Source organism: Coccinella septempunctata, chromosome 4, assembly GCF_907165205.1.
Source record: "Coccinella septempunctata chromosome 4, icCocSept1.1, whole genome shotgun sequence".
NCBI lineage: Eukaryota > Metazoa > Arthropoda > Insecta > Coleoptera > Coccinellidae > Coccinella > Coccinella septempunctata.
Genome location: NC_058192.1, coordinates 19,770,351 through 19,793,892, shown reverse-complemented (window position 1 = coordinate 19,793,892; position 23,542 = coordinate 19,770,351). Strand labels below are relative to the sequence as shown.

The following is a 23,542-nucleotide window of genomic DNA, read 5'->3' as shown; positions in this document are numbered from 1 at the left end:
TTCTTCTCGGCGGAGAAAAATCAATTCCTCTTCTCCATCAAATGAAACTTAGTCGATAAAGTAGGAATTTGTGGAGGAAAACCAAGGTATGTTTTCCAACCCTCGTAGATGTCGCTCTAAGGGTTGCTGGAATGAATCGCATACGTTGATTTGTACAAGTTACGACAGAAAAATATGAACCGAATTCTTTTGTTTGAATATGGAAAATATTCCTGATAATTTCTTCATTTGATTTTATCTCACATTATTCTCACTCCAATCGAAATAAGATTGAAGCTGAAGGTAACAAGTATTTGGATTTTCCTGAAACGAGCACAATGATATGAATATTTTTTGTCGTAAATTTCAAAAACTATATTACTCATTATTTCGTGATTATTTCCGAACTACCGAAAAAAATATTATTTTCCTCAAAATGTGAAAGATTTCCCATTATCACATTTTTCATTTTAGTGGTGAATGAATATTTTTGCGGAAAAAATTTGAGAGGTGAAACTTCATTTGAAAGTAGTGTGGTTCTTTGATATATTTTTATTTTTGAGCAGGAACATGTTAGAGACGCTCTAGAGATAGAACCTGAAAAGTAATTCTAATGTTTTTTTCTTAGAAAACAGAAAACTGACTGAAATGTGATTTAGCAGACATTTTATGGGAGATGAGAAGTCAATAATTTCAGCATGGTATATGTCTGCTAGGTAAAATCAAGTTCGAAGATAATTATAGCCTACGCTATACCTACTTATTGCTATAGAATGCTCAATTCAATTTCTGACACTTTTCTAGTTACTAAGAAAAAATGGCTTTTTTGGTGCTATCTTTTGGGAGCTGTGTGCTGTATCAAGGAAAAAATTAAATGAAGCACCCACACTATTTTTTCGCAACTTTTCATTTACACCCTGTATATGAACCTACATACTTAGCCTTTCCTAGTCTTGAAAATTTTCTCCATATATGAAATTCATCAGTGGGATCTTTCCACATTTTTGAACCTGGTTTTAATGCCAATTTTTCGAAAATTTTAAAATAGTTGTTTCTCTGCAACCAATAAAGAGTACCTAGTCGAAAATACAAATCTAATTAAACGAATAAAAGCAGAAGCTCCTGCTATAGTGAAAATATAATTTGAGTGAGTGGGTCATATTTGTTAGACTTGCGCAACTAAAATATTCCACAGATAATTTAATTCATGATAATATAAGGAATATCTTATGATAGGTCTTGGATTATGTGTCGATTAGAAGGAGCACACCGAAGTTCGTCCATTTCGCTTCTGTCGTAACCTCGGAAAAATCCACCCCTACCGATCGGGTCTACCCTGGCGTCGTCGCCAACTTCCTCATCGATTTTGGGGGTGAAATGCCCGCGCATCCCCACGGAAATCACAAATTTCAGATTCGTGGCGGCGTACGCTGCTAGACACCGCGAGGTTTAGTTATCATCTCTGCCACATATCAATATAATCGAATACGAATGTGGTCCGACACCATAACGGATCGCGGTTTCTATCACTGAAGAGGTCGTTTTAAAATGTCCGAAACGCCCGTCCCCAACTTCCGCGTCTCCCGTTCGGCTTGGACAGTGATGAAAGTTTGATTTCTCCACAGAGTGAACCGTTTTAACCTAGCCATGGTGAAATAGTGATAGTGATGGCTGGCCAGACCTCATGAACATGTTGTTCGGTTACGGGGGACCGGGCCCCCCGCGTGGGGCCCCCTTTCTGACTCTGGTTTTCCTCCTGTATCTGTCTGCGAGCGTCACAGCGGAAAAGAGTAAATACTGTAAGTCTCAATCTTCCTCAATTCACCACAACATACTCAAAGCGGTCTGTGTGTTGAAGCTTCGATCCCTGAAGATGTTCATGAAACTTCGTTGCCAAGGAATCGGTACAGTTACTAGGTTAGATGACTGGAAGCAACTTTGATATAACTTAGGAATCTTTGTCTGCTTGGAAGGGGGAAGGGGGTGAACTAAGGAAAGTTTCGGAGGGATAGAAAAATCGGTTACTTTGGTCGTTCTGCTGCTCTGATATTGGAATAGTTTCGAAACTTGCTATGATTAGGAAGGCACTCAGATCTTCATAAATCAAGGTGTCAAGTTCTCGAAATATTATTATATCTCTTAAACCTGTTCGCACCGATTTATTTAAGACAGGATTAACGTTAATTCGGTGATTGCTATGGTAACTGCTATAGAAATCAGAGAAATAATCAAGTATTAACGTTAATCTCGCCTTAAATGAGTCGGTACACACGGCTGTTAGTGTTAATGTTAGTTTGAATTTAATCTTTTAATAAGATTGATAAAATGTTTTATACGTCCATATCCAAACGTTGATATAAGAAAGCATTTTACACTTTTTATACTGTCTTATGTAGGCCAAATGTCTGTGATATTCGAATTTTGAGATGAAGATGGTCTGGAACGATCGGGTATGATTAATTGCTGAAAAATTTGGAGTCAAATTCATTCAGTCTACCCTAAAACACTCTTATCTCTTACTTCGGGAAGGAAAGATCTAGGAAATTTTCAAGGTATTTTTAGAGTCCAAATGACTCACGAGTGTGCTTTCCCTTTTTTTTAACGTAGGAATGAGAAATGAGAATCTGTAGAACTGTTTCGGGAACGAAATATTCAAGCAATTTATCATTAAATCGTTTTTCTGGTCAGAGGAGTGGGAAATTTTGAAATACATATGGTTATCTTTGTCATATACCTATTCATATTCAAAAATGGAATACTCTCCACTTCAAAACAAAATACATATAACCTACTTCGAATCGAATGAAGCCGAATAGGTATAAAATAGTATGGAAAGTTCCTGAAAAATGCTTTCTCTTATCAGCGTTTGGATATGGACAAATGAAACATTGTATCTTAAGCTAGAAAAACCTACTTCAATCAAAACCCATGCTCAAAAATTTAGTTCCACTGACATATATGCATAAATTATAATCAAATATTGGCCTAACATTTCAAAAGATTTCAAGTGTTTGTTTGGTATATTTCTGAATGATTCCTTGGCGTAACCCTTTCAAAATATAATCTGGGGCATAACATTTTGATTTCTAAGTTCGACACAAAAATGAGTGGGTTCAGATCTGGAAGTTGATCCTACTTATAGCAAATCTGAAAAAAGGCAGAATGAGGCATACGATTCAAGAGAATGTCATTCAATTGATTCAATGAATTTAACATGTAAGAAAATAAATTATTCATGCAAAAAACGAAACAATAGAGGTTATTTTATGTGAATAAAATTTAAACTTTTATTTATTTTCATACTTGAATATTTCCAGAACAATATTCCGTTTTGGTTTCTTGGTATGACAAAATAGGAAGCTCGGCAATTTTCCAATATTATATTTTTCCCAACACATTCCAAACCTTTCGATAAACTGTTATTATTATAAAATTAATATCCAAATATGAAAGTTTTCTATTTTATGCCTGGAAAGTACTCTCATTGTATTTGTCAGGGAGAATGTTTTTGAACCTAACTCAAATATTACGTTATGATTCAATTTATTTTCAGTGTTGATTTTGCTATTTTTTAGATTATATATAGATACTTGCCTAAACAGATAGATAAATATTAAGCTTTAGGTGTCTCCACCAGCTCAGCTACTGGTACTTTCAATTGGCTAAAATATTTTCATCGTCTTATGGTTTTTTCTGTATCTGTCTATATTGGATGTATTGAAATGGAGTTGATTCATTTCAACGCAATTCCACTGATTGAACATTAACTGGAAATTTCTGTTCGACGTATAACTAACAACTTTACATGAAATAATTGAGAGACACAGCAGAAAGTTAAATTATGAAAAGATCCTTTTTTGCATTCAAATCGTATGTTGTATGTGAATTACTCCTAATTTAGGATAAGAAGTGTAAGAATTGCTCCAATATCCTAATTAATCTCATATGATTTCGTGTGATTTTTATATTTTTCCGCAACTGAAAAAAGGCTATAGGTCGTCAATTTTCTGCAAACGAAGAGATGATGCCTGCTTTGCAAATCAAGTTAAAAAAATATCAATTCATCCTATATCCTAGTATGCCGAAGAGGACTAAATTATAGAGTTTGGACTCAGAGGTAGTCGTGGTTGATTTTCTGATCGTTTGAACTAGAATTACACAAGATTTCTCGTCCAAATTAACATCAGCACAATGGAGGCAATTTCAGAGGGCTAAAATGGAGGTGATGAAGACCGAAGACCGTTGTTAATTTTCGATGTGGATGAAGCTTTTGACGAAGTTGATTTGCAAGGGAAATCCGTCGGGCAAACGGGGGTAAATATATGCCCCTTTGTGGAATATGCGGGTACTAATATCGAATAAATAATTAGTTTGGAGCATTAGTTCCAGCTAATCCTCGGAGTTATACGAACAGGCAATTATTTGCTCTGGTCGGGACACAAAGCTTTGGCGAGGGCTCAAGGATATCACTCAAAATTGAACATATCTGTCCACTACATGAACGCTCTTGAAAATTCACTCTCCTGGCAATTGACATATGAATGAAGAAATGCACTTGGATCGACGAAAAAATATAGAAAAAAATTGAAAACATACCCAATTCCGATATTTCTTATATTTTGTGGAAAAATGGCCGAGCAAGTCAACTTTTATTTCAAATTGTACAGGGGTTAGTCATACACTTTGTGCGGGTAGAGGGTATTTGTGTTTTTAAATGGCAACCCTAATTCATTGTGCCCGAAATAAATAAAGATTTCGTTGATGAGGTTGATATGAACATTGATGAGGATTTTTATCCTCTTTTGTATTATGTATGAGGATAAAATAGTGAAACGGAAGATTCAATCCGAATCTTCACCCTTTTAGTGTTTATTGAAGGCAATACACCTTAGGAGTGATATATTATCGAAAACATTACTTCTTTTTTTTACTCACTGTCACAAAAAAACAAAGAAATTATCCTTTCTCGGAACCCCGCTCAGAAGTTTCGTTTGAATGCCAAAATAGGCCACTGAAAATATGAGCCCTTGGCCCCTTGATTTAGGTTTTCCGCATCGCAATTTTCGATCTTCCATAAGAATAACACAGCAAAAAAAATGTTTTTTCTTCTGATTTTAATAACTGATGAACGATAAACTGCATTTCAATATCCTTTTCACATTTTGTAGAGAATTCAACGATCTTCAAAAAAGGTCTGATGTCATTTTTCGATAAGTGAACTCAAACGAAAGTTACTCAAGGTCAAAGTTCAATGTTCATGTTCTTTATACTCTCAAATTTGTAAGTTTACAGGATTTAAAACGAAGTGAAAGTCTATTTCTACATTCTCAGAGTAAGAAAAAGTGATTCTTACGTCCAGTTTCATAATCAAATTTAAAGTCACTTTAAGGTTAAAGCTTCCTTTAGGGTCATTTTTAGTAGGGTTAAAGGAAGCTTTAAAATTAAAGCTACTTTAGGTTTGATTATGAAACCGGCCGTTATTGAACAATGGATGCTAATTTTCAAAAACCAGAATTTTCAAAAGTTAACCGTCATTGATAATTTGTTATTATAACAGATATATAATGGTTAACAGTCTCCAGAGGTCTAATTTATATTTTGTAAAATGTTTTGGTCTAATATTTTCTGAAAACATAATATTTTGTTCAGAAAAACGACTAGATTGAGGGTAAATTGAACTTTGATCTAGAATAACTTTCGACTGAGTTTATTTATCGCAAAATGACTACAGACCTTTTCTTAGAGCGTTGAATTCTGTACAAAATATAGAAAGGATAATGCAATGCAAAATTGCATCAAATCGTTCATTAGTTATAAAAATCAGAAGAAAAAACATTTTTTTTCTAGTGTTATTCTTATGGGAAATCGAAAAGTGCGATGCGGACTACCTCTGAACATTAATATTAAGGGCTCATATTTTCAGAGGTCTATTTTGGCATTCAAACGAAACTTTTGAGTGTGGTTCCGAAAAAGAATATTTTTTTTTGTTTTTTTTAAACGCCCTAATGCACATACATGGAATTAGATATTAATTGTCAATTCTTAGTTGAAAATACGAAAGATGGTTAATTCTTAGTTCCTTAATTCTTGATTGGAAACGTAGATTTGATGAGCCTTTCTTTAGGTAAGCATTAACAAACAGTTTCAGGATCTTCGATTTTGTTATAATTTAACGGTACATTGAAATTTAAATTTTCCATTGAACAATCTATACATGTACCCCGTTTGATGGAGAATAAAATTTTAATGGACCATTAAATTGTAATGGACGGTCCTCCAACTCATCACAGAAAATATTAAATCAGAATGGAGTGAACTAGGAGAACTATATGAACGTGGAGACTGATGATATATCGATAAATCTTGAGGGAAAGCTCCATTATTTTTCGATCTTGAAAATAATTAGTATTCATAGCAACGTCACGCCCGACAGAGAGAAAATTACACTTTATTGCGATTAAGGGTTCGTCTGGCCCCGTTTTTATCGCGTCTTTGTGTGCGCTTCACACAGGTACTCGCACGCCTCTGTTTAAATCATGCCTAACAATACCCGCTACTCGACATGGTCCCCATTTTGAAAGTCCCGTGGGTTTTCTCGGGATGTTCTCCCATTGTTTTCGCAGAGGCTTGAATGACCACGTATAAGATCCCCTGGCTAGGGTATTACTACACTCAAATAATAATGCCAGGAAACGGCTAGGTCTGGATGTTAATAAGAAAGAGTTCCTTTGTAACATCGAGGAGTCTGTGGTGATGAAAAAAAAAACTTGAGCACCAATATTGAATTGGTTTTTTTATGCAAAACATTTGAAATAGATCACGAAAAATGTAACCTTTTCGGAAACTCCCACAATTAATGTTTCGAGGCATAAAAAATCCGATTATTTGCAGTTCGTTCTATCGATAGGGAATATAATGCAAGTACGAGTATACACCTTGTATCTTCAGTCACTGTGTTTTTGAAGGTAAGTATCTTTCGACAAGAGGAAGAACTCATCAAAATAAATCATATCACAAAGAATCGTCTATAGGTACATGAAATATTTAAAATGGCGAAGTTATCATCCCTTCAAGTTCAATGATTAAATTTCCAATACAGGACTGTATGAAGGGCAAAGCCGGACAAAAAGGAAGCAGATAGAATAAGCATACAATTGTGAAAAAATTGCAACCTGGGCATTTCTTGGAAAGCTTCAAATATGTCCCAATTTGAATAACAGAATGAACAAGCTAGATTTTCTCCCTAAGCCTAGATGTGCATTAGGAAAGGGGTCTAAAATGGGATCTAAAGTGCTAGGTTTATTTCCTCACATCTTTCGATTGCAAAAAATTCTGCCTGAGATATGCTTGGACAATAACCTGTTGTGGTTTTTGAACCATCTGTATATCATTTAATAATATTTCTTCCTGAAGTAGGTATACTTCATTCATTTTTATAAAACACTCATTTCGCAATGGAAATTTGACACATTCCACACTGTAGAGTACGAAAATGTGAGGTTATGACAGAAAATAATTTTGGGTTTTAAATCAGCGCTATGTTGTCCGTTATACGTAAAAGTCTCAGCAGTTACGTATTTCTCACAATGTGAATTATGGTTGTATTCTGCTTTTCATCTGTAGATAAGTTACAAATCTGAAGCGTACGATTGATCTGTCAGTATCCGATTGAAATAATGCAATTTTGGAAATGTTCCTGCAACTTCTTCTTTACAGTTTTACTTATCGTGAATAAAGTTACGGATTCCTGTAAGATACAGATCACTTAAAAGTCCAGAATTGCAATTTTTCTGGGAACTTATGAAAAGTTATAGATTGGCTTACAGATTAAAGCATAATACCACCATAGGTTCAGAAAATGAATGAATTCGAAAATCGGTCACGAACCTGATTATCGTTCATACAAATTGATTGAAGGCCTGAAGGGGTTCTTAATGTAGAATCTAGTTATTTGCATGCAAAGGACAGGATATCAATTTTAAAATGCAGGGCCGGCGCGAGTAATTTCGGCGCCTGAAGCAAAAAAATTTTCGGCGCCCATGCCAAAATGTATCAATATATCAATAATAAAATGTACAGGGTGGGCAAATTTTGCACAACAGCTTTTAAACCAGAGGAGATAGAGAAACTAACAAGAGTAGTAGTCATTTTTGGACACTTCTTTTGTTTTCGAGTTATAAGGGAAAATTTTAAAAATAGGGATATCGAAATAAATTTATATCTCGGCTAATACTGATGATAGAGCTCTGAAATTAAAACATTATACAGGCTCTTTTTCACGTAGAATCCTGTGGCGTGTTATCAGGATTTTTAATTACGAAGCTATGACCCAAAGTTATGTTTTTTTAAATGGGAACACTAGATTTCTGTGCAATTTTTCGAAAGCTCAATTTTTACTGATTATTCATAGAAAGAATGACATTGCCGGAAGGAGGCTGTTCTTGGTATAGGAAGCTGTATACTCGTCCAAATTTGAAACCATAGAAATATTGAGAAGAAAAGTTTTTGATCATATTTTATTATTTATATTGATACAAGCCATATGATGGTAAATATTTCTGAAATCAGTAAAAATTAAGCTTTCAGAAAATTGCACAAAAATCTAGTGTTCTCATTCAAAAAGACTTTGGGTCATAGCTTCGTGATAAAATATCCTGCTGAAAAGGCAAGCCCGCCACTGGATTCTACTTGAAAAAGTGCCTGCATAATGTTTTGATTTCAGAGCTCTATCATCAGTATTAGCGGAGATATAAATTTATTTCGATATCGGCGTTTTTCCAATTTTCGCTTATAACTCGAAAACAAAAGAAGGTGGCCAGAAATGACCACTACTCTTGTTAGTTTCTCATGAAAAGAGAACGAGAATGAGAAATCAGATTTTGTCTATCTTCTCTGGTTTGAATGCTTTAGTGCTAAAACATCGAAATTTGCCCAGCCTGTACAGGGTGCTGTCTACTGTGGGGATCTCGAGAACTATAGCAGCTAGAAGAAAACAGATGGCAAATTTTCGAGCTCTTTTTTCATGACTAATCCAAATCATTTTCAGATTTCGTGTTATAAACAAAAATTGAGATTTTGACGATTCCGAAAAGTTCTCATAACTTTTTTGTCTTTGAAGTTACAGATCTGAAACTTGAACCTTCTTAGGCACTTTCATACGTAGAATTTACTGACAAAAGATTTATTTCCAATTAAAAAATAACAAATTCAATAAAAGTTTTCATTTAAAAAAATTAAAGTTCACCTAATGATTCGAAATGAAAAAAATATTTAGAGAGTTCAAGTTTCAGATTTGTAACTTCAAAGACAAAAAAGTTATGAGAACTTTACGAAATTGTAAAACTCAAAAGCGAAGTATCGTAGCAGGCTGCGGTTTTCACCACTCTTAGTTTCTCCGAAAAAGAGCTCGGAAATGAGTCATCCGTTTTCTTCTAGCTGCTATAGTTCTCGAGATCCTCTCAGTAGACAACGAATTTTGCCCACCTTGTACTTCATCACTAACAACGCCCACCCCACAAAAAAAAATCCGCTCCGATGATAATACACACATTTCTTCTTCCCATGAATAATTTTGAATAAGAGCGCAAAAAAAATTTAATTCTAGTGAATGAGGAATATTTGAAATTGAAGATGAAATTCCAAAAGGCGGATGGTAAACTGAGCCTACATGCCGCCCCTCAGAAAGTGGCGCCTGAAACGTTCGCTTCACTGTTTCACCCCTAACGCCGGCCCTGTTAAAATGTACTTATTTATTTTTGCTATGGAAGAAAATTGAATTATACACATAATATGCAGTTATTCGAAAAGAGTTAATGATGGTTATCTTCTTTGGATAAAGTTGGAAGACGTTCATTCATTCATTCATTCATTCATTGCTGTATCCCGTTACCGGAAATAAATCTACAAAAAGAAGAAGAAGAAAAAAAAAAAAAAAAATAATTCGAACAGACTTGTAACTTCTTAGTGCTAGTTGCGATTGTGTGCCCTCCTGTGACTAAAGAGACCCAACCGTGACCTGCAGATCCTTCCACACTCAGGGCATGGATAGTCTCCAACCAGATCTGGCCGCCGCTGTATCCTTCTCGATTCTCCATTATAACTGTGGACCAAAGACCTCCACTGTGACCTGTCTAACGCTAGTTGTTCCCAGTTATGATTAGCATTAACTGATTTTAGGGATTGATGTAGTGTATCCTTAAACCGCTTATACTGGCCTCCTGGTTTCCGGGCTCCCTCAGTGAGTTCGCCGTATAGAGCTATTTTGGGGAGTCTTGTGTCTTGCATCCTCAGAATGTGGCCGCTCCATCTGAGTCGGGCCCTCGTTACTTGAGTCTCAATTGTTGTACAACTCGCGCGCTGCAAGACTTCTGCATTCGAAACTTTGTGGAACCATCTGATGTGCATTATCTGTCTTAGATGACGTTGCTGCGTCTGTTCAAGCTGTTTAATATGTCGCCTGTAGGGAGTCCAGCTTTCGCTTCCGTAAAGAAGCGTTGGGAGGACCACTGCTCTGTAAACAGCTGTCTTGGTCTTCAGATTGAGGTCGTGATTTTGGAACACTCTGTCCTTCAGCTTCCAGAATGCCCGTGATGCCGAATTGATACGGTTGTGTATTTCCGTGTCAAGGTTAGCCCTAGTATTTATGAAGCTTCCCAAGTATTTGAACTGCTCGACCTGTTCTAGAGTTTCATTGTCCAGAAGACGTTATATCATTTATTGAATTCAAAAAAATCAACCCAAATATGAAATGCATATGATGCAGTGACAGGGAATGGGTGTCGCTCAAAGAAATCAATGAATAATGTTGAACAACAAAAATCATTTTGCATCAATGGAAGTCAAAATAGTTAAAGGGAGTTCTAAGGTATAAGGAACTTCACCTTTGAATAAAAATTTCACATAAATTAACAATTGATGGGAAACCTGGCTCATATTTATGGCTTTTGTTTTAAAAACTTCAATATAATAATATACGAGCGTTCAACCTTTTTGCCGCACGCATTTCAGGTTGAAAAGAGTCACTTTCCCGCACGCAAACGTTAATGTTTGTCTATTTATAATTCTGTCAGATCTCTATGCACCGAACGCCAACGATGGGATAACCATGGTAACGAAATGCAGAATTAGTCTGTCATTTTAATATATGAATTATTCAAATTAAATTTGACCCGTTTCGTGAAATGGATATATTTGAATATTCCAAGCACTTGTATAAAAATATTTTTTTTAATTTTGACATATAAAGTGACATAGTGAATAATTTCCGTCACTATAGACGATTTTGAAGGAATCTCCGAGATAAGATTTTAAAGGAATTTTTGATACTTTTGATTTAAATTCATAGCAACATCCTATTCAAAATTAGGAAATTTCTTATGTAAAACACTATTTTTCGTATTTCGCGTTCTTTTACGCTCATTACGAAAAATAATGCTTTTCCCAACTGGTTGCACAAATAACTAGTTCCTACCTCTTGCGATAACTGTTTTGTCCGCACTTCTTAGGAATATAAATTTTTTTATAGGCATCGACTGCTATGGTCATTAGCCTAAGATTTACTTTACAAAATAAAGACAAAAATAAATGTATATGGACAATTTGTGACGAATGCAAGAATAAGTGAAGAGACAAACAAACAGTCAAAAGAGAACAATCAAGTAAACCAGCAAGAAAATTACAAGACGTCTATAATTTTCATAGTTTGTGGTATACACGAATGGTCTTCAGAAATTCAATAGTGTTCCGAATACTTTCTTTTTCATGTAAATGAGGCTCATCTGTTATGTTGTGCTGTGAACGTTCACTCGTGTATTTAGGACACTCATATAAAATATGGAAGGTGCTAAGGTCTATGTTACATAATTCACACTTTGGTCTTTCTTCCTTTTTAAAAATGTACAGGTGAGTAAGGGCTGTATGACCTATACGCACCAATTCTTATCATATCAAGTCTAGGCAGTGTAACAGATATATAATAATAATAATAATAATAAAGGTCTTTATTCAATCAATTTCATGGAAACTAAATACAAACTCTTACAACACTAAAAAAGAAAATTGAAAAGGCGAGATCCAGGACACTGTTCAAGTGTACTGTTCAATCTAACCCTATGATTCATTGACAAGAATAAAAAAAAATAATAGTAATTACTCATGCTCATGACAATGACAGTATAAATATAGAAGATGCATCACCACCCAAAAAAGAAATAATGGTTATAGGAAGTTATGCTCTATAAATTTTTCACTTGTATATCACACTCGCAGAGTTGCCACTTGCTCATTCATAAGTTTGCTGAAGATCATAGCTCTTAAAAGTTTTATGTTTCTAACCGCCCTGATCTCGACAGATAAATTATTTGTACAAAGCGTAACATTATATGAAAATGATCGTCGGAATAGCTCAGTTGTAAATACAGGAGGAGTAAGGGTTCCTTTGAATCGAATATTCAAATTATGGACATCAGAGCGGAAGGTAATTTTGTTGTAGAGGTATGGAGGAGTTCGAATATAAGGTGTCCGAACATCTTTCTTAAAAGGCTTTAGCTTTGCGTTGCAACTGCTCCATGCTCTCTGCCATTCGGAGGAAATGCACTGCTTTACTAAGTTAATCAAGTCAGTGATCTTTATAGTCTTCACATCTTTCTCATTTAAGGCAGCAGCGGTTTTGGCTGCTCGATCAACTACCTCGTTACCTTTTATTCCGACATGGCTTGGTACCCAAAATTTAAATCTACTTCACAATTTTTCATTCGCAGTTCTGCAGACACGGATTGTATCTTCTGGGTGATAGGGTCGCTTGTGTAAATATCTCTCAGGGAGGTTAAAACACTCAAAGAGTCTGTCACTATGACAGATTTTTCTTTTTTATACCATAAACAGAAAAGTAAAGCTTGCCAAATGGCATACTGCTCAGCAAAGTAAACAGAAGACTCTTGAGGGAGAGACCAAGAGTGTGAGTCCTCTCCTATTATAATTAATATAAAATATAACTATTATTGGGCACTCAAGACATTCACAATGTATAGGACAAGTTAAATGAGAAATAAGTGTTTTGGAACTTATTTTACGATGTAAATGTAATGTAATGTTATGTTATGTGTTCATTTTTCAAATTATGATTCCAAATTTGCCGTTGCAGGTCTTCTCTAAAGAAAGGTCCTCAAAATGCCGCCAACTCACTCCCAAGAGAAGGAAATTCTTTGTCATTCTCTTCATTCACAATCTTCCTGATTCTGGAAATATTCAGCTGAAATATAAGTCGTTTAAATTCAAATGAAATATAGGTAATATAAATTTACTTAGGTACATACCGATACCGTCTTATATATTGTAGCTTTTAGAATATCAGATTTACTATTTGAATGAGCAGCCCCCAATTCTAAATAGCACTTCTTGATACTTTGTCTTCTATCTTTTCCAGTCACTTTCGGCATTTTTGTTATATCAATTAATGTTAGCTGTGGCAACGTCGTGTTGTTATAGACGTCATTTCATGAGTGCCAAGCTGTCTCCATTCTAGTAACAAAAACTTTCATGGCCAACCAAGTGCTTTTATAAAAGTGAATGAAGTATACTTTCACGGCGTTGCCCCAAATTTATGATTTGGGGTTGAATATTACCGGAAAATAAGAACTTGCGGCATGATGTACGTGGTTCGACTGCTGTATGTCTAAGATCTGGAATTATAGGTGAGTTCTGTCTGAAAACAGGCGGTCATTTTAAAAGTTCTCTGGTAGGTACCTATAGACAATTTTTGGTGATATTATTATTTTTTTTTTTAATGAGCTGTAACTTCTGTTGAAAAGAGACTCTTTGAAAACACCCCTGTATAGAAATACTCTGTTATCAAGAAGTAGCTTTGACCGACTTCTCATGAGAAGTTGATGAATGAAGTTGCGAGAACTGATTTAATCCCCCGCTTACCCAAAACTCCCTCTTCCTCCCCCAGATCATCAATCCGAGCATCGAAATCCCAATTTGCATTCTCCGGGTTCCCGGAATTCGCTCCCTGAAAAATTTTGCCGCCGTTTTCCCGTTTCAAAATCTGAAAGAACAACCGGCCGCCGCGTAACAATTTCCCCATGCATTACCCGGGGAATGTAGATTTTACTTTTAATAAGATGCGGGTTTCTGGACGTAAATTCAGCCGAGCGGTTAATTGAATTCCGGACGGTTCGAAATCTGCTTCCGGCTTGATGGATCTCCGTCCTTCGCGTTAATATCTTCAATTCGCACTCCGCCGACGATTCGGATATAGGGCCAAGCAGGGCGAGGGATTGGAGCGGGTGAGGTGTACGACGGTGGACCACGTAGATTCGTGGAAAATTATGTGGGTTGTTCCCGATGTTAGACAGATTTTGTGTTCCTGATAGAAATATTCGCGTGCTGATAGGGAATTTCGGACAGAGAAAAAAGAGAAATGACTTTGGGAAATATGGTGCATAAGATGAGTTGAAATGAGGTTCATGACTGGGCGATAAATCAGACTCGTTTATGGGGCCAAGGTCTACTTAAATGACTTAAATGGCAGAATTTGAAATAATAAACCCTTTTTTTTGGGAGGGTTTTAGCCTCAAAGCCGGCAGAGCGCGGTATTTTGTGACCCTTAGTACAGTGACTTTATCAAACACAGTCTCGACAATTGGGCTCTAAGCACCACCCACCCACCATATTCTGGCTAAATTTGAATATATTCATGAGGAGATCCTGATTATTTTGAATCAAAACAGATAAATCAATATGATTCATGAATAATTCAAGAACATTTTTATTCCTAGAATGTTTTTTGATGTTTCAGATAATCATCATTGAAAATATTCATAAAAATAGCTTGAAATTACCCCATTCTTCAAACTCCCACAAGTGGTTTCGCACGAATCGCACGGGTTTCTAAAGAAACCCAGCAGGTTTACTATGAATACAAAAAAAAAATTATTCAACAATCTGATCTACCGGCGACATTACACCCCGAAACTTCTTCATATAAACTGATCAATATCAATCCAATTATGCTGATTCTCATGATGAATAATCATCAACTGTTTCGGACTTCCTTGACCTCATCAGCGTGAGACGGTTATCAAATGATTGAAACTCACGGACAGTCGGGACAGTTTACGAAAAGCGCGTGCGCCGAAACCTTCATCAATTGATAATAAAAAATGAAATATTCATTATTTTCAACAGAAGTGCGTTACATAATACACTTTGAGTAAATGGTCGATTTACCTATAAAAAAGCATGTTCTGACTCATGATCTCACTTACTTCTCATGTCACCTGTAAATTTATCATTTCATATCATGATGACTATTTGACACACATTAACACTAATTTGACATTAGTTTTCATTAAGGATATGCCGTTGAAAATTTTAACGTCCAGTTTCATGATCAAATTTAAAGTCACTTTTAGCTTAATGCTTAATTTAGTGTCATTTTTAGTAATGATAAAGGAAGCTATAAAGTTAAAGCGACTTTAGGTTTCATTATGAAACCGGCCGTAAGTACTTGCCTGACTTCGGTTTCTCGAGATATGTTGGTTTCCTATATTTTGGCTCTTTCCTAACATTCACAAGTGGTGAAAATAAAAAGGTTTACCACTTTTCTGGAGCAAAATGAATTTAAAATGGAAACTTAAAAAAAGGGGAAGGAGCACTGGCTAACTGTATGCATCCACGGATCAAATTTTCAATAAAAATTTGAAACGCGGTTGTGCATTTTAATTTCCTATGATTTGTTAATATATAGGATGAGTCTTTGACTCGAACAAATATTTTAATACTAGATTATTGAGGTCAAAAGAAACTTTACTTTCCTCCAGATTTGGCCTTGTTAAAGAATATAACCTTTTTGAGTTTTCATAATGAGCTCTGCTATCCCTGGAAAAAGAAAATTACCCTCAGAATAACTAGCTAAATCTGTGACACTACACATCTGTGGATCTTTCAAACAGAGTTGTATTCAGCCAAAATACCCAATTTTTCAAATTTCACAGATACTTTTTAAGTTTTGAACATCAAATCACTCGAGAACGGCGCATTACCTATACGAGAAAATATGAGGAATTCTTTTATTTTATAAAACGTTCAAATATTCCTTAGATAGCGAACAACTTAATTCCAAGAGTTGAGTTCTTTGAATTTTTGGTATTTTTATGGTACGTAATAGTCATAATGAAAAAACTGGAAGACGTGTGTGATATCTTGTTCTTGAAAAAGATTAATCAAATAAATGAAAAACTATATCCCGAAATTCATTTCTTTCGATAAAACCGTTTGAGAGAAAAAACTAAAAATAACATTTTTTTATGATTTTTCTACAGCTTGTATCTTTCAAAATGAACCGATGCGCAAAAAAACGGTAAAGGAAAATAGTGTTTCTTTTGACCTCAAGAACCTCCTGTCAAAATATTTGTACGAGTCAAAGACTCACCCTGTCATGACTCAACAAAATTGTTCGCAAAGTGAACCAATCCAAAGTTCGGAAATTTAGGTACCAGAAATTTTATCCTCAATTTCATCTACCTTCTTATTGAATGTACAACCATTGTATAAAGTCTTTATACATATCAAACGAAATGCGAAGGTATATGAAATACGAGTGCCAAATTTATTGCTTTCGAAAAACAAAAATAAAACAACAAATAAAACACCCTGTATCTACAGTAGGTTGACCCTATAACACTAGATGATTTGCAATCGTCTGAGTGTCCTCTACTCACAGCTGAGTTATGTACAGGCTGGCCAAAATACGTTGTCTACTGAGGAGATCTCGAGAACCATAAGAGCTATACGGAAACGAATGACACATTTCCATTTTTTTTTCAGAGAAAAAAAGAAAGATGAAAACCGTAGCCTCATTAGATTCTTGGTTTTTGAGTTATCAGCAAAAAATTAGATTTTGACGATTTCGAGAGGTTCTCATAACGTTTTAAATTAAAGATCTGAAACTTGAACCTTCCTTCTACAGGCCATTTTTCACGTAGAATTCACTGACGAGCTCAAAAAAATTTTTTCATTCCGAATCATAGGCGAACTTTGGTTTTTTTAAATGCAAACTTTTATTGAATGTTATTTTTGAATTGAAAAAAAATCTTTTGCCAGTATATTCTACGTATAAAATTGCCTAAGAAGGTTTCAAGTTTCAGATCTGTAACTTCAAAGACAAAAAAGTTATGAGAACTTTTCGAAATCGTCAAAATCTCATTTTTTGCTAATATCTCAAAAACGAAGAATCGTAGGAGGCTACGGTTTCCACCATTCTTCGTTTCTCTGAAAAAAAAACTCGCAATGTATCATCCTTATTGCTCTAGCTCTTATAGTTCTGAGTAAACAACGAATTTTGCCCACCCTGTACATTTAACTATGAAACACCCTGTATATTGATATTGTCCCGCACACAGACAAAAGTAGTGTGAAAATTATAGATATGAAGACAAACATCATCAGCGAAGAGCGAAATCGATTCGAATCGGAGCTAAGGCCATAAACCCAAGTGTGACAGAACATTAAGTCGCAACCTTATCCCATTAAATTCGAACGTCGTCCTGGAAATCTAATTAAACCACCACGAAACGAATTGAATAACACGATTGTTTTCGAAGAACCTGTTCGTTTCCTGCCTCTTATCTTTCCCGAAAAACGCCATCCCTCTCCCTGTCTGGCCGCTCAGAAATAGCGGAATACCGGGTCCCGACCGCGGGCAAAATTGCCGGTAATAATTTATAACTGACTCCAAAGCCCAAATCCGACGGCTTCCGCATCCCTTTAGTCGTTCAATTATTCATTGTTGAACCCTGATCTATTCGAGTAGGTTTTTGAGCGGGGTTAGAGCCCATCTCAGATCATTGTAATGCTGTTATGAATAGGGAATACGCTTCTGAAGTTTCTCCCTGAAGGAAACTTTGTTTCCGCTATGATAGCCTAGAGGCTATGTGCTCTCTGTGGACAAAGAACCATCTAGAGTATTTACATTGTTTTAATTGTAATAGAGCAGTTTCTGTATATTGACGAATTTTACAGACTCCAAATGAAGTCGAAAATACCAACATTAAACCCCGAATTCACAAAGCTTGATCGGAGAATCAACGCTTGATCGACAGTTTGTTTTCAATAGCTTTTCAGACATGAGAATTCAGAATATCACTTTCGCATTAAATTATGATCTATATACGCCCATCCAATGATTTTCAATTCCAACTTCTTCAAAATATTCACAAATGAAAAAGTTTCAGTGAATTCGCTTTGGACATCGAGTGACTTTCATATCGTTGATCGAGCAATAACGTGCAATTTTGAACGTCCTTATTCTTTGTCTAACACTCAAGTTAGCGTTCTAGATTGCTCTTTGTATCTAAATTAGATGGTTTATACCACAAAAACAAAGAACATAGTTTATACCGACGACGTACAAAAAGCACTTAAAATTATTGAGTCCTAATTCAGAAATGGGGGGAGATAGAAGTGGAGTGGAAATATTCTGTTGGTAAATTATTCAGTGACTCCATCGAGTATCCCAATGTTGCTGTAGATTGTCGCAATCTTTTCAGAGTTATGTTTCGCGATGTGTTAGTGTTTTCTGTGAAATTATATTAGAAGAAAAAAAGAAAGTAGTCGACCAATGAAGAGAACCATAGAGTTAATCAGCAATGTTGAAAATGAGATGACATATCTATGAACCTCTCTTCAGGTTTTATCTCAACTCAAATATCATAGCCTACTTGACGACGAATTTTTTTCAAATCCACGTTATACATATTGGTCTTTCAGGACATTTTATGATGCATAAACGTCGAGAAACAAGACGAAAAAATATAGCGTACCACGAGACAAATTTCAAAAATTATATCTCTTAGATACCAAAAATAGAATTATATATTAGGAAACTCATTCAAACATCATCAACGAAATTCACTGACACGTTAATGTAATACCAAAAATGGTGGTAAAATTTCTCATAAGTTTCAACCTACAATTTTGATCCCACATACGATAATTTACAAAAATAAAGTAACTCTTCATCTCACTTTTAATCAGTCTTTTGAACATGGATGAAGTATTTGAATATCTAACATATAAGGGTAGTTGATTATAACCATTATAAAATAGATATTTTTTCATTTTTGATTGTCTGACTAGAGGAATAATAATAATTCTTAATCAACACAGATTTGATCTCTCTTGGGAGAATAGTTTTTCATTCACTCTCTTGAATTTCTTGAGAGATTTACATATTGTGAAGTTTCATACCAGTAGAAGTTTTTGACAAAGTATATAAGGACGTTCTTTGCCTGAAAAAATATATAATATCCTCATGTCTGGTATCTCTGTTTGAAATAGGGACCTCCAGATATGGTATCAGAACTGTGGCTCAGTATATGAATGAAAAGATACTCTTCGGATTATGTACCATGCTAATATCGAATCTTAGTTGAAATTTGAAATAATTTTGGAAACTCTAAAATATCTTCAGTATTCGTAGCACAAAAGAGGACAGTAACTAAACTACCATTAGGCGCTTTCTTTTTGGTGCTTCATGCACCGGTACAGCTCCGGGCTTCTCGCCCCTGAGCTGTTCCAAATAAAACGGTTATTAGTGCGCCAACTGCGCGCAGCGAGTTGGATGATCAGCTGTTGAGCAAAATGACAAGAGACAAGTCCGGATTCGCGGTTCTTTGGATTATTTGTTTTCAGTTTGACGTTAAAGTCGTTGATTATTAATAAGTTTCACTATTTTTTCGAAATCTATTGCCATATATTTGGTTGAAAAATTTGATTTACCGGGTAAACATTACCCTTTCTTTGCTATGGAGAGTAAAAATATACGAAATACTGGATATGTCTGTAGATATAAAACTTGAAAAAATTATTTAACAATGATTTCATCTCTTAAAGCTTTGTTAATAATCCTCTTTGGTAAAAGTAGGTAAAGAGTGTTCTGATTTTACGAAAATTGCATTCAAGTACGTGAAATATCAACTTATTTGAAAAGAAATGCTACATTTTCACTGATGGGCGCTACTAAACTGAAGCTTGTCGTTTATTCATTTGATCGATCTCTAAAAATTATGCATTCATGAAAAAAATGATTAGTTCACTCTTCAAATCTGAAAGAACGAATCCTATCTTCATTCAAAATCATTCAGTTCTAATTCCATCTAACATTGATTCTTTATTCATTTACTCAATAAAAAAACTAACTGACAGCTTCAATTGACGAAAAAATCAATCTTAGGTGGTCCATAAGGTGTATTACAGCCTTTTTATAGTATTAATCCACAAATTTCAACAATAAACGACTTCTAATATTTGTTGACATATGTAAACATAACCAAAAAGTTTGTTTACGGGCTTCAAGCCCTCGACGTGCACCAGCATTTCGGTTGGTGCAAGAGGGGGCAGGGGAAGGGAACGCGAGCTGCTCCGGTGCTTCACGCCCCAATCAAAAAGAACGCGTCGGTGCTCGAGTGAGATGCACCGGAGCTGCCCAGGAGCTGCTCAAACGGTCAAAAAGAAAGCGTAAATTGTTAAAATCAAATTTAGAGAAACAAACCTGTAAAGGAAAATTAATGAATATGAACATACTGATTTCGAAGAATAAACCTCATTATTAGAAATAATATGATCACTTTCATTCCGAATACTTAAAAGGATAACATTTTTTCAACCTGAATTCAAAGGAATAAGTTCCGGAACCTTTTCAACTAGTAGATAATCTGAATTCTGAATACTAGTAGTACCACAGCCTTTCCAAACACCTTCACAGATAGAGACGGCTGTGATAGTATTAGTAGCCAACTTGACTAAACTAGTTTTTGAGTTTTTATTAGTGGAAGAACAGTTAAAGCTACGACGTATATATTCTGAGTCAAAAAAAGATATGGGACTGAAATATGTAAAAAAACATGGTATTTATATTTAAAATAATGAAAGTTACTATTATATCGCTGAAGTGACGGACTGCATAAAATATTTGAATACGCCAATGCATTCTAGATGAAATAGTGTCTGTAGAATGTAACATTTGTTTTTTGAGGCAATGAACTCTAAAAGACCTTCTTTTAAAGTTCACTGTTTCGAGGTCACTGAAAGTTCACCAAATGGAGGCACCAATTCGAAGAGCGGAAAAATGAGTTTTCACTTATGACTTGAAAACAAAAGAAGATGGAGGGATGCGGTTTTGGACATTATCCATCTCGTGAAAATCGGGGTCGAAAACGTGCCATCCATTTTTCCCTAGCTCTTACGGTGACAGCTGCCATTCAAAGCCATTGCATTTTACCCACCCTGCACACCATGCCATAATAAACAAAGTTACAATTATGTTATTTGGTCCATAGATATTCAAAATTGATAGGGTAACATATCAAGTCTTGATATTCATAACCATGGAGAAGTTCACCCAATAGAAATCGTCGTTACTAGGTTACAAGACATATAAATAACTTATGTTATAATGCAGCTTAAGACCTACGACGATGATTCGCACTATTGGCAGATGTAGGTCACGTTCTCGTCATCTGCTATTATTATTATTATTTGAACCTATTAGCCTTTCGGTAACTGCAACCATGTAGATCTTTTGTTCTCTACCCTACTCATTCATAGGAACCCAAGGAGGTCGTCAATGGTGTTGAGCCGTTACCTCATGAGTATCCAGGACCGGTTTCCCCAAATGAGTGGTTCTTAGGTCCGCCAGCTCTGGACACTTGCATACCATGTGTTCAGGTGTTTCTGCTTCTGATCCACAGAGCCTTCAAATCTCATCTGCTGACTTACCCATACGGTGCACCAACACCTGTCAACAGTCCCACCATCACCCGAAGCTCAGCTCGTGACAGCTTTAGCAGTTTTCTGGTGTAGATCGGTGAAATCATGACGAATCTCTTTGACTGACTAAGTCCAGGAGTGTTTTTCCAGAGGGTTACTCTGTTGTTCAACTTCCATTGTTGCACCCCTGCCTTGTTTTGCTACTTTCCAAGCCCACAGAAAGGCTCAGGTCCAGCAGGTATTAACTTTGATGCTCTTTTTGCAAGTTCATCGGCTTTCTCGTTCCCTTCAATACCACAGTGCCCTGGTACCCCATCACTTTGTTGTCTCTGGCCAGTTGCTTTATGGTATTACGGCACTCCCATGTCAGCAGAGATCTCTGGCAGTGTGATTCCAGGAACCTCAGCGTGGCCTGGCTGTCCGTGGTGATATAGATATGCGTGCCTTTGAGGTTCATTTTAAGACATTCCTGAGAGCATACGTTAACAGCCAGTGTCTCGGTCTGTAAAATAGAGGGGTTCACCCCCCAGGGCTTTGGATATCCTCAGTTTAGGTCCACATACGCCATTGCCGGTGCCCCTTTCTGATTTTGATCCATCAGTAAACCACGTGGATGACTTTTTTTCCAAACGATTTACGAAACTTATTGCACTAGGACGGTCAGCTATGACCGTTCCGAAATCTAAATGATTGGCATAACATCCGATGGTTTTGTTAAGAGGTTTGAGTCCAGTTGATTCAATATCCTCATATGTCCAACCCAGTTTCCGGGTAGGAGATTCCCGTTAAGGGATAAGTCATCTGCTTATTTGGTTACTTAGTTATTAGGAAGGCTATATGTACCCAACATTAGTGTACACGAAATATTACTGCGGTATATTTTTCGTCAATAATAATTGGTTAACGTTATCGATGCTTCATTTGCTATCATTACCACTTCAGATGACAAACTGGGATGGAAAAATTCGAACGGATTATATCTCGAATAACCATCAATCTGCGTTATTTTTCCTCCAAGATTCCAAGTTGCTGAACATCCTCAATCTATTTATATCAGCGAAGAACGTGGAGACGACTCGACGACTACATCATCGTGCTATATCGATCGGAATCGGAACCCTTCTTTAACCCACATTTGACCTTAGTACATTACAGAACATTGGCATCCCTACAATCCATTATGTAGGGATAATTCTATTGGACGACATCAGAGCGCTCTGCGAGGGGAAACCTATGCGGGTTATGGGCTTTTCAGGACGCGGAATGAGAACTTTATTGGCTTTCAGGAGACGCCAGTTTAGAGGTAAAGCAAGCTTGCGTAGGAAAATATGTTTACCTTAATGTATTCAGATTGGTGCAATCCGGAAAAAAGTTTTATCCGGAATGAGATTTGTATCCTCACGTGTATGAAGTAGCTCGATGTTTTTTTTTTTTAGTGTTTGTCTGAATACTCGTAATAGCAAGAAACAAGACCAGTAATATTCTACTCAAATGTCTGTAATTTCCGGATTTTGAGCCGAAAATGATTGGCTTGAACTCATTGGTCAGACTCTGATCGATCGACTTTGATAAACTGCAAGTACATATATGTAATGTAGGAAGTTATTTATACAGACTCGTGCAGATATTTCAGCATTAGATTCTTAAGGTCAAAGGAAACACTTGCATGATAAAAAGATATATAGGTAGCTATTTTAAGTTTTCATAATGAGCTGTGCCACCGCTGGAAAAACAAATCACCTTCAGATAAATCTGTGACACTACATATCTGTGGATCTGTGGATATTTAAAC

General features: G+C 35.9%; 1 protein-coding gene across 1 annotated transcript in view; it reads left to right on the top strand.

Annotated features, from left to right (window-relative positions):
- Positions 1-1,317: 1,317 nt before the first annotated feature.
- Positions 1,318-23,542, top strand: part of LOC123312296 — an 89,548-nt gene continuing 67,323 nt past the window's right edge. Inside the window, exon 1 of the mRNA XM_044896657.1 lies at positions 1,318-1,778. Within this exon, the coding sequence (XP_044752592.1) occupies positions 1,664-1,778 (115 nt within the window). The 5' untranslated portion in view covers positions 1,318-1,663. The remainder of the gene's footprint in view (positions 1,779-23,542) is intronic.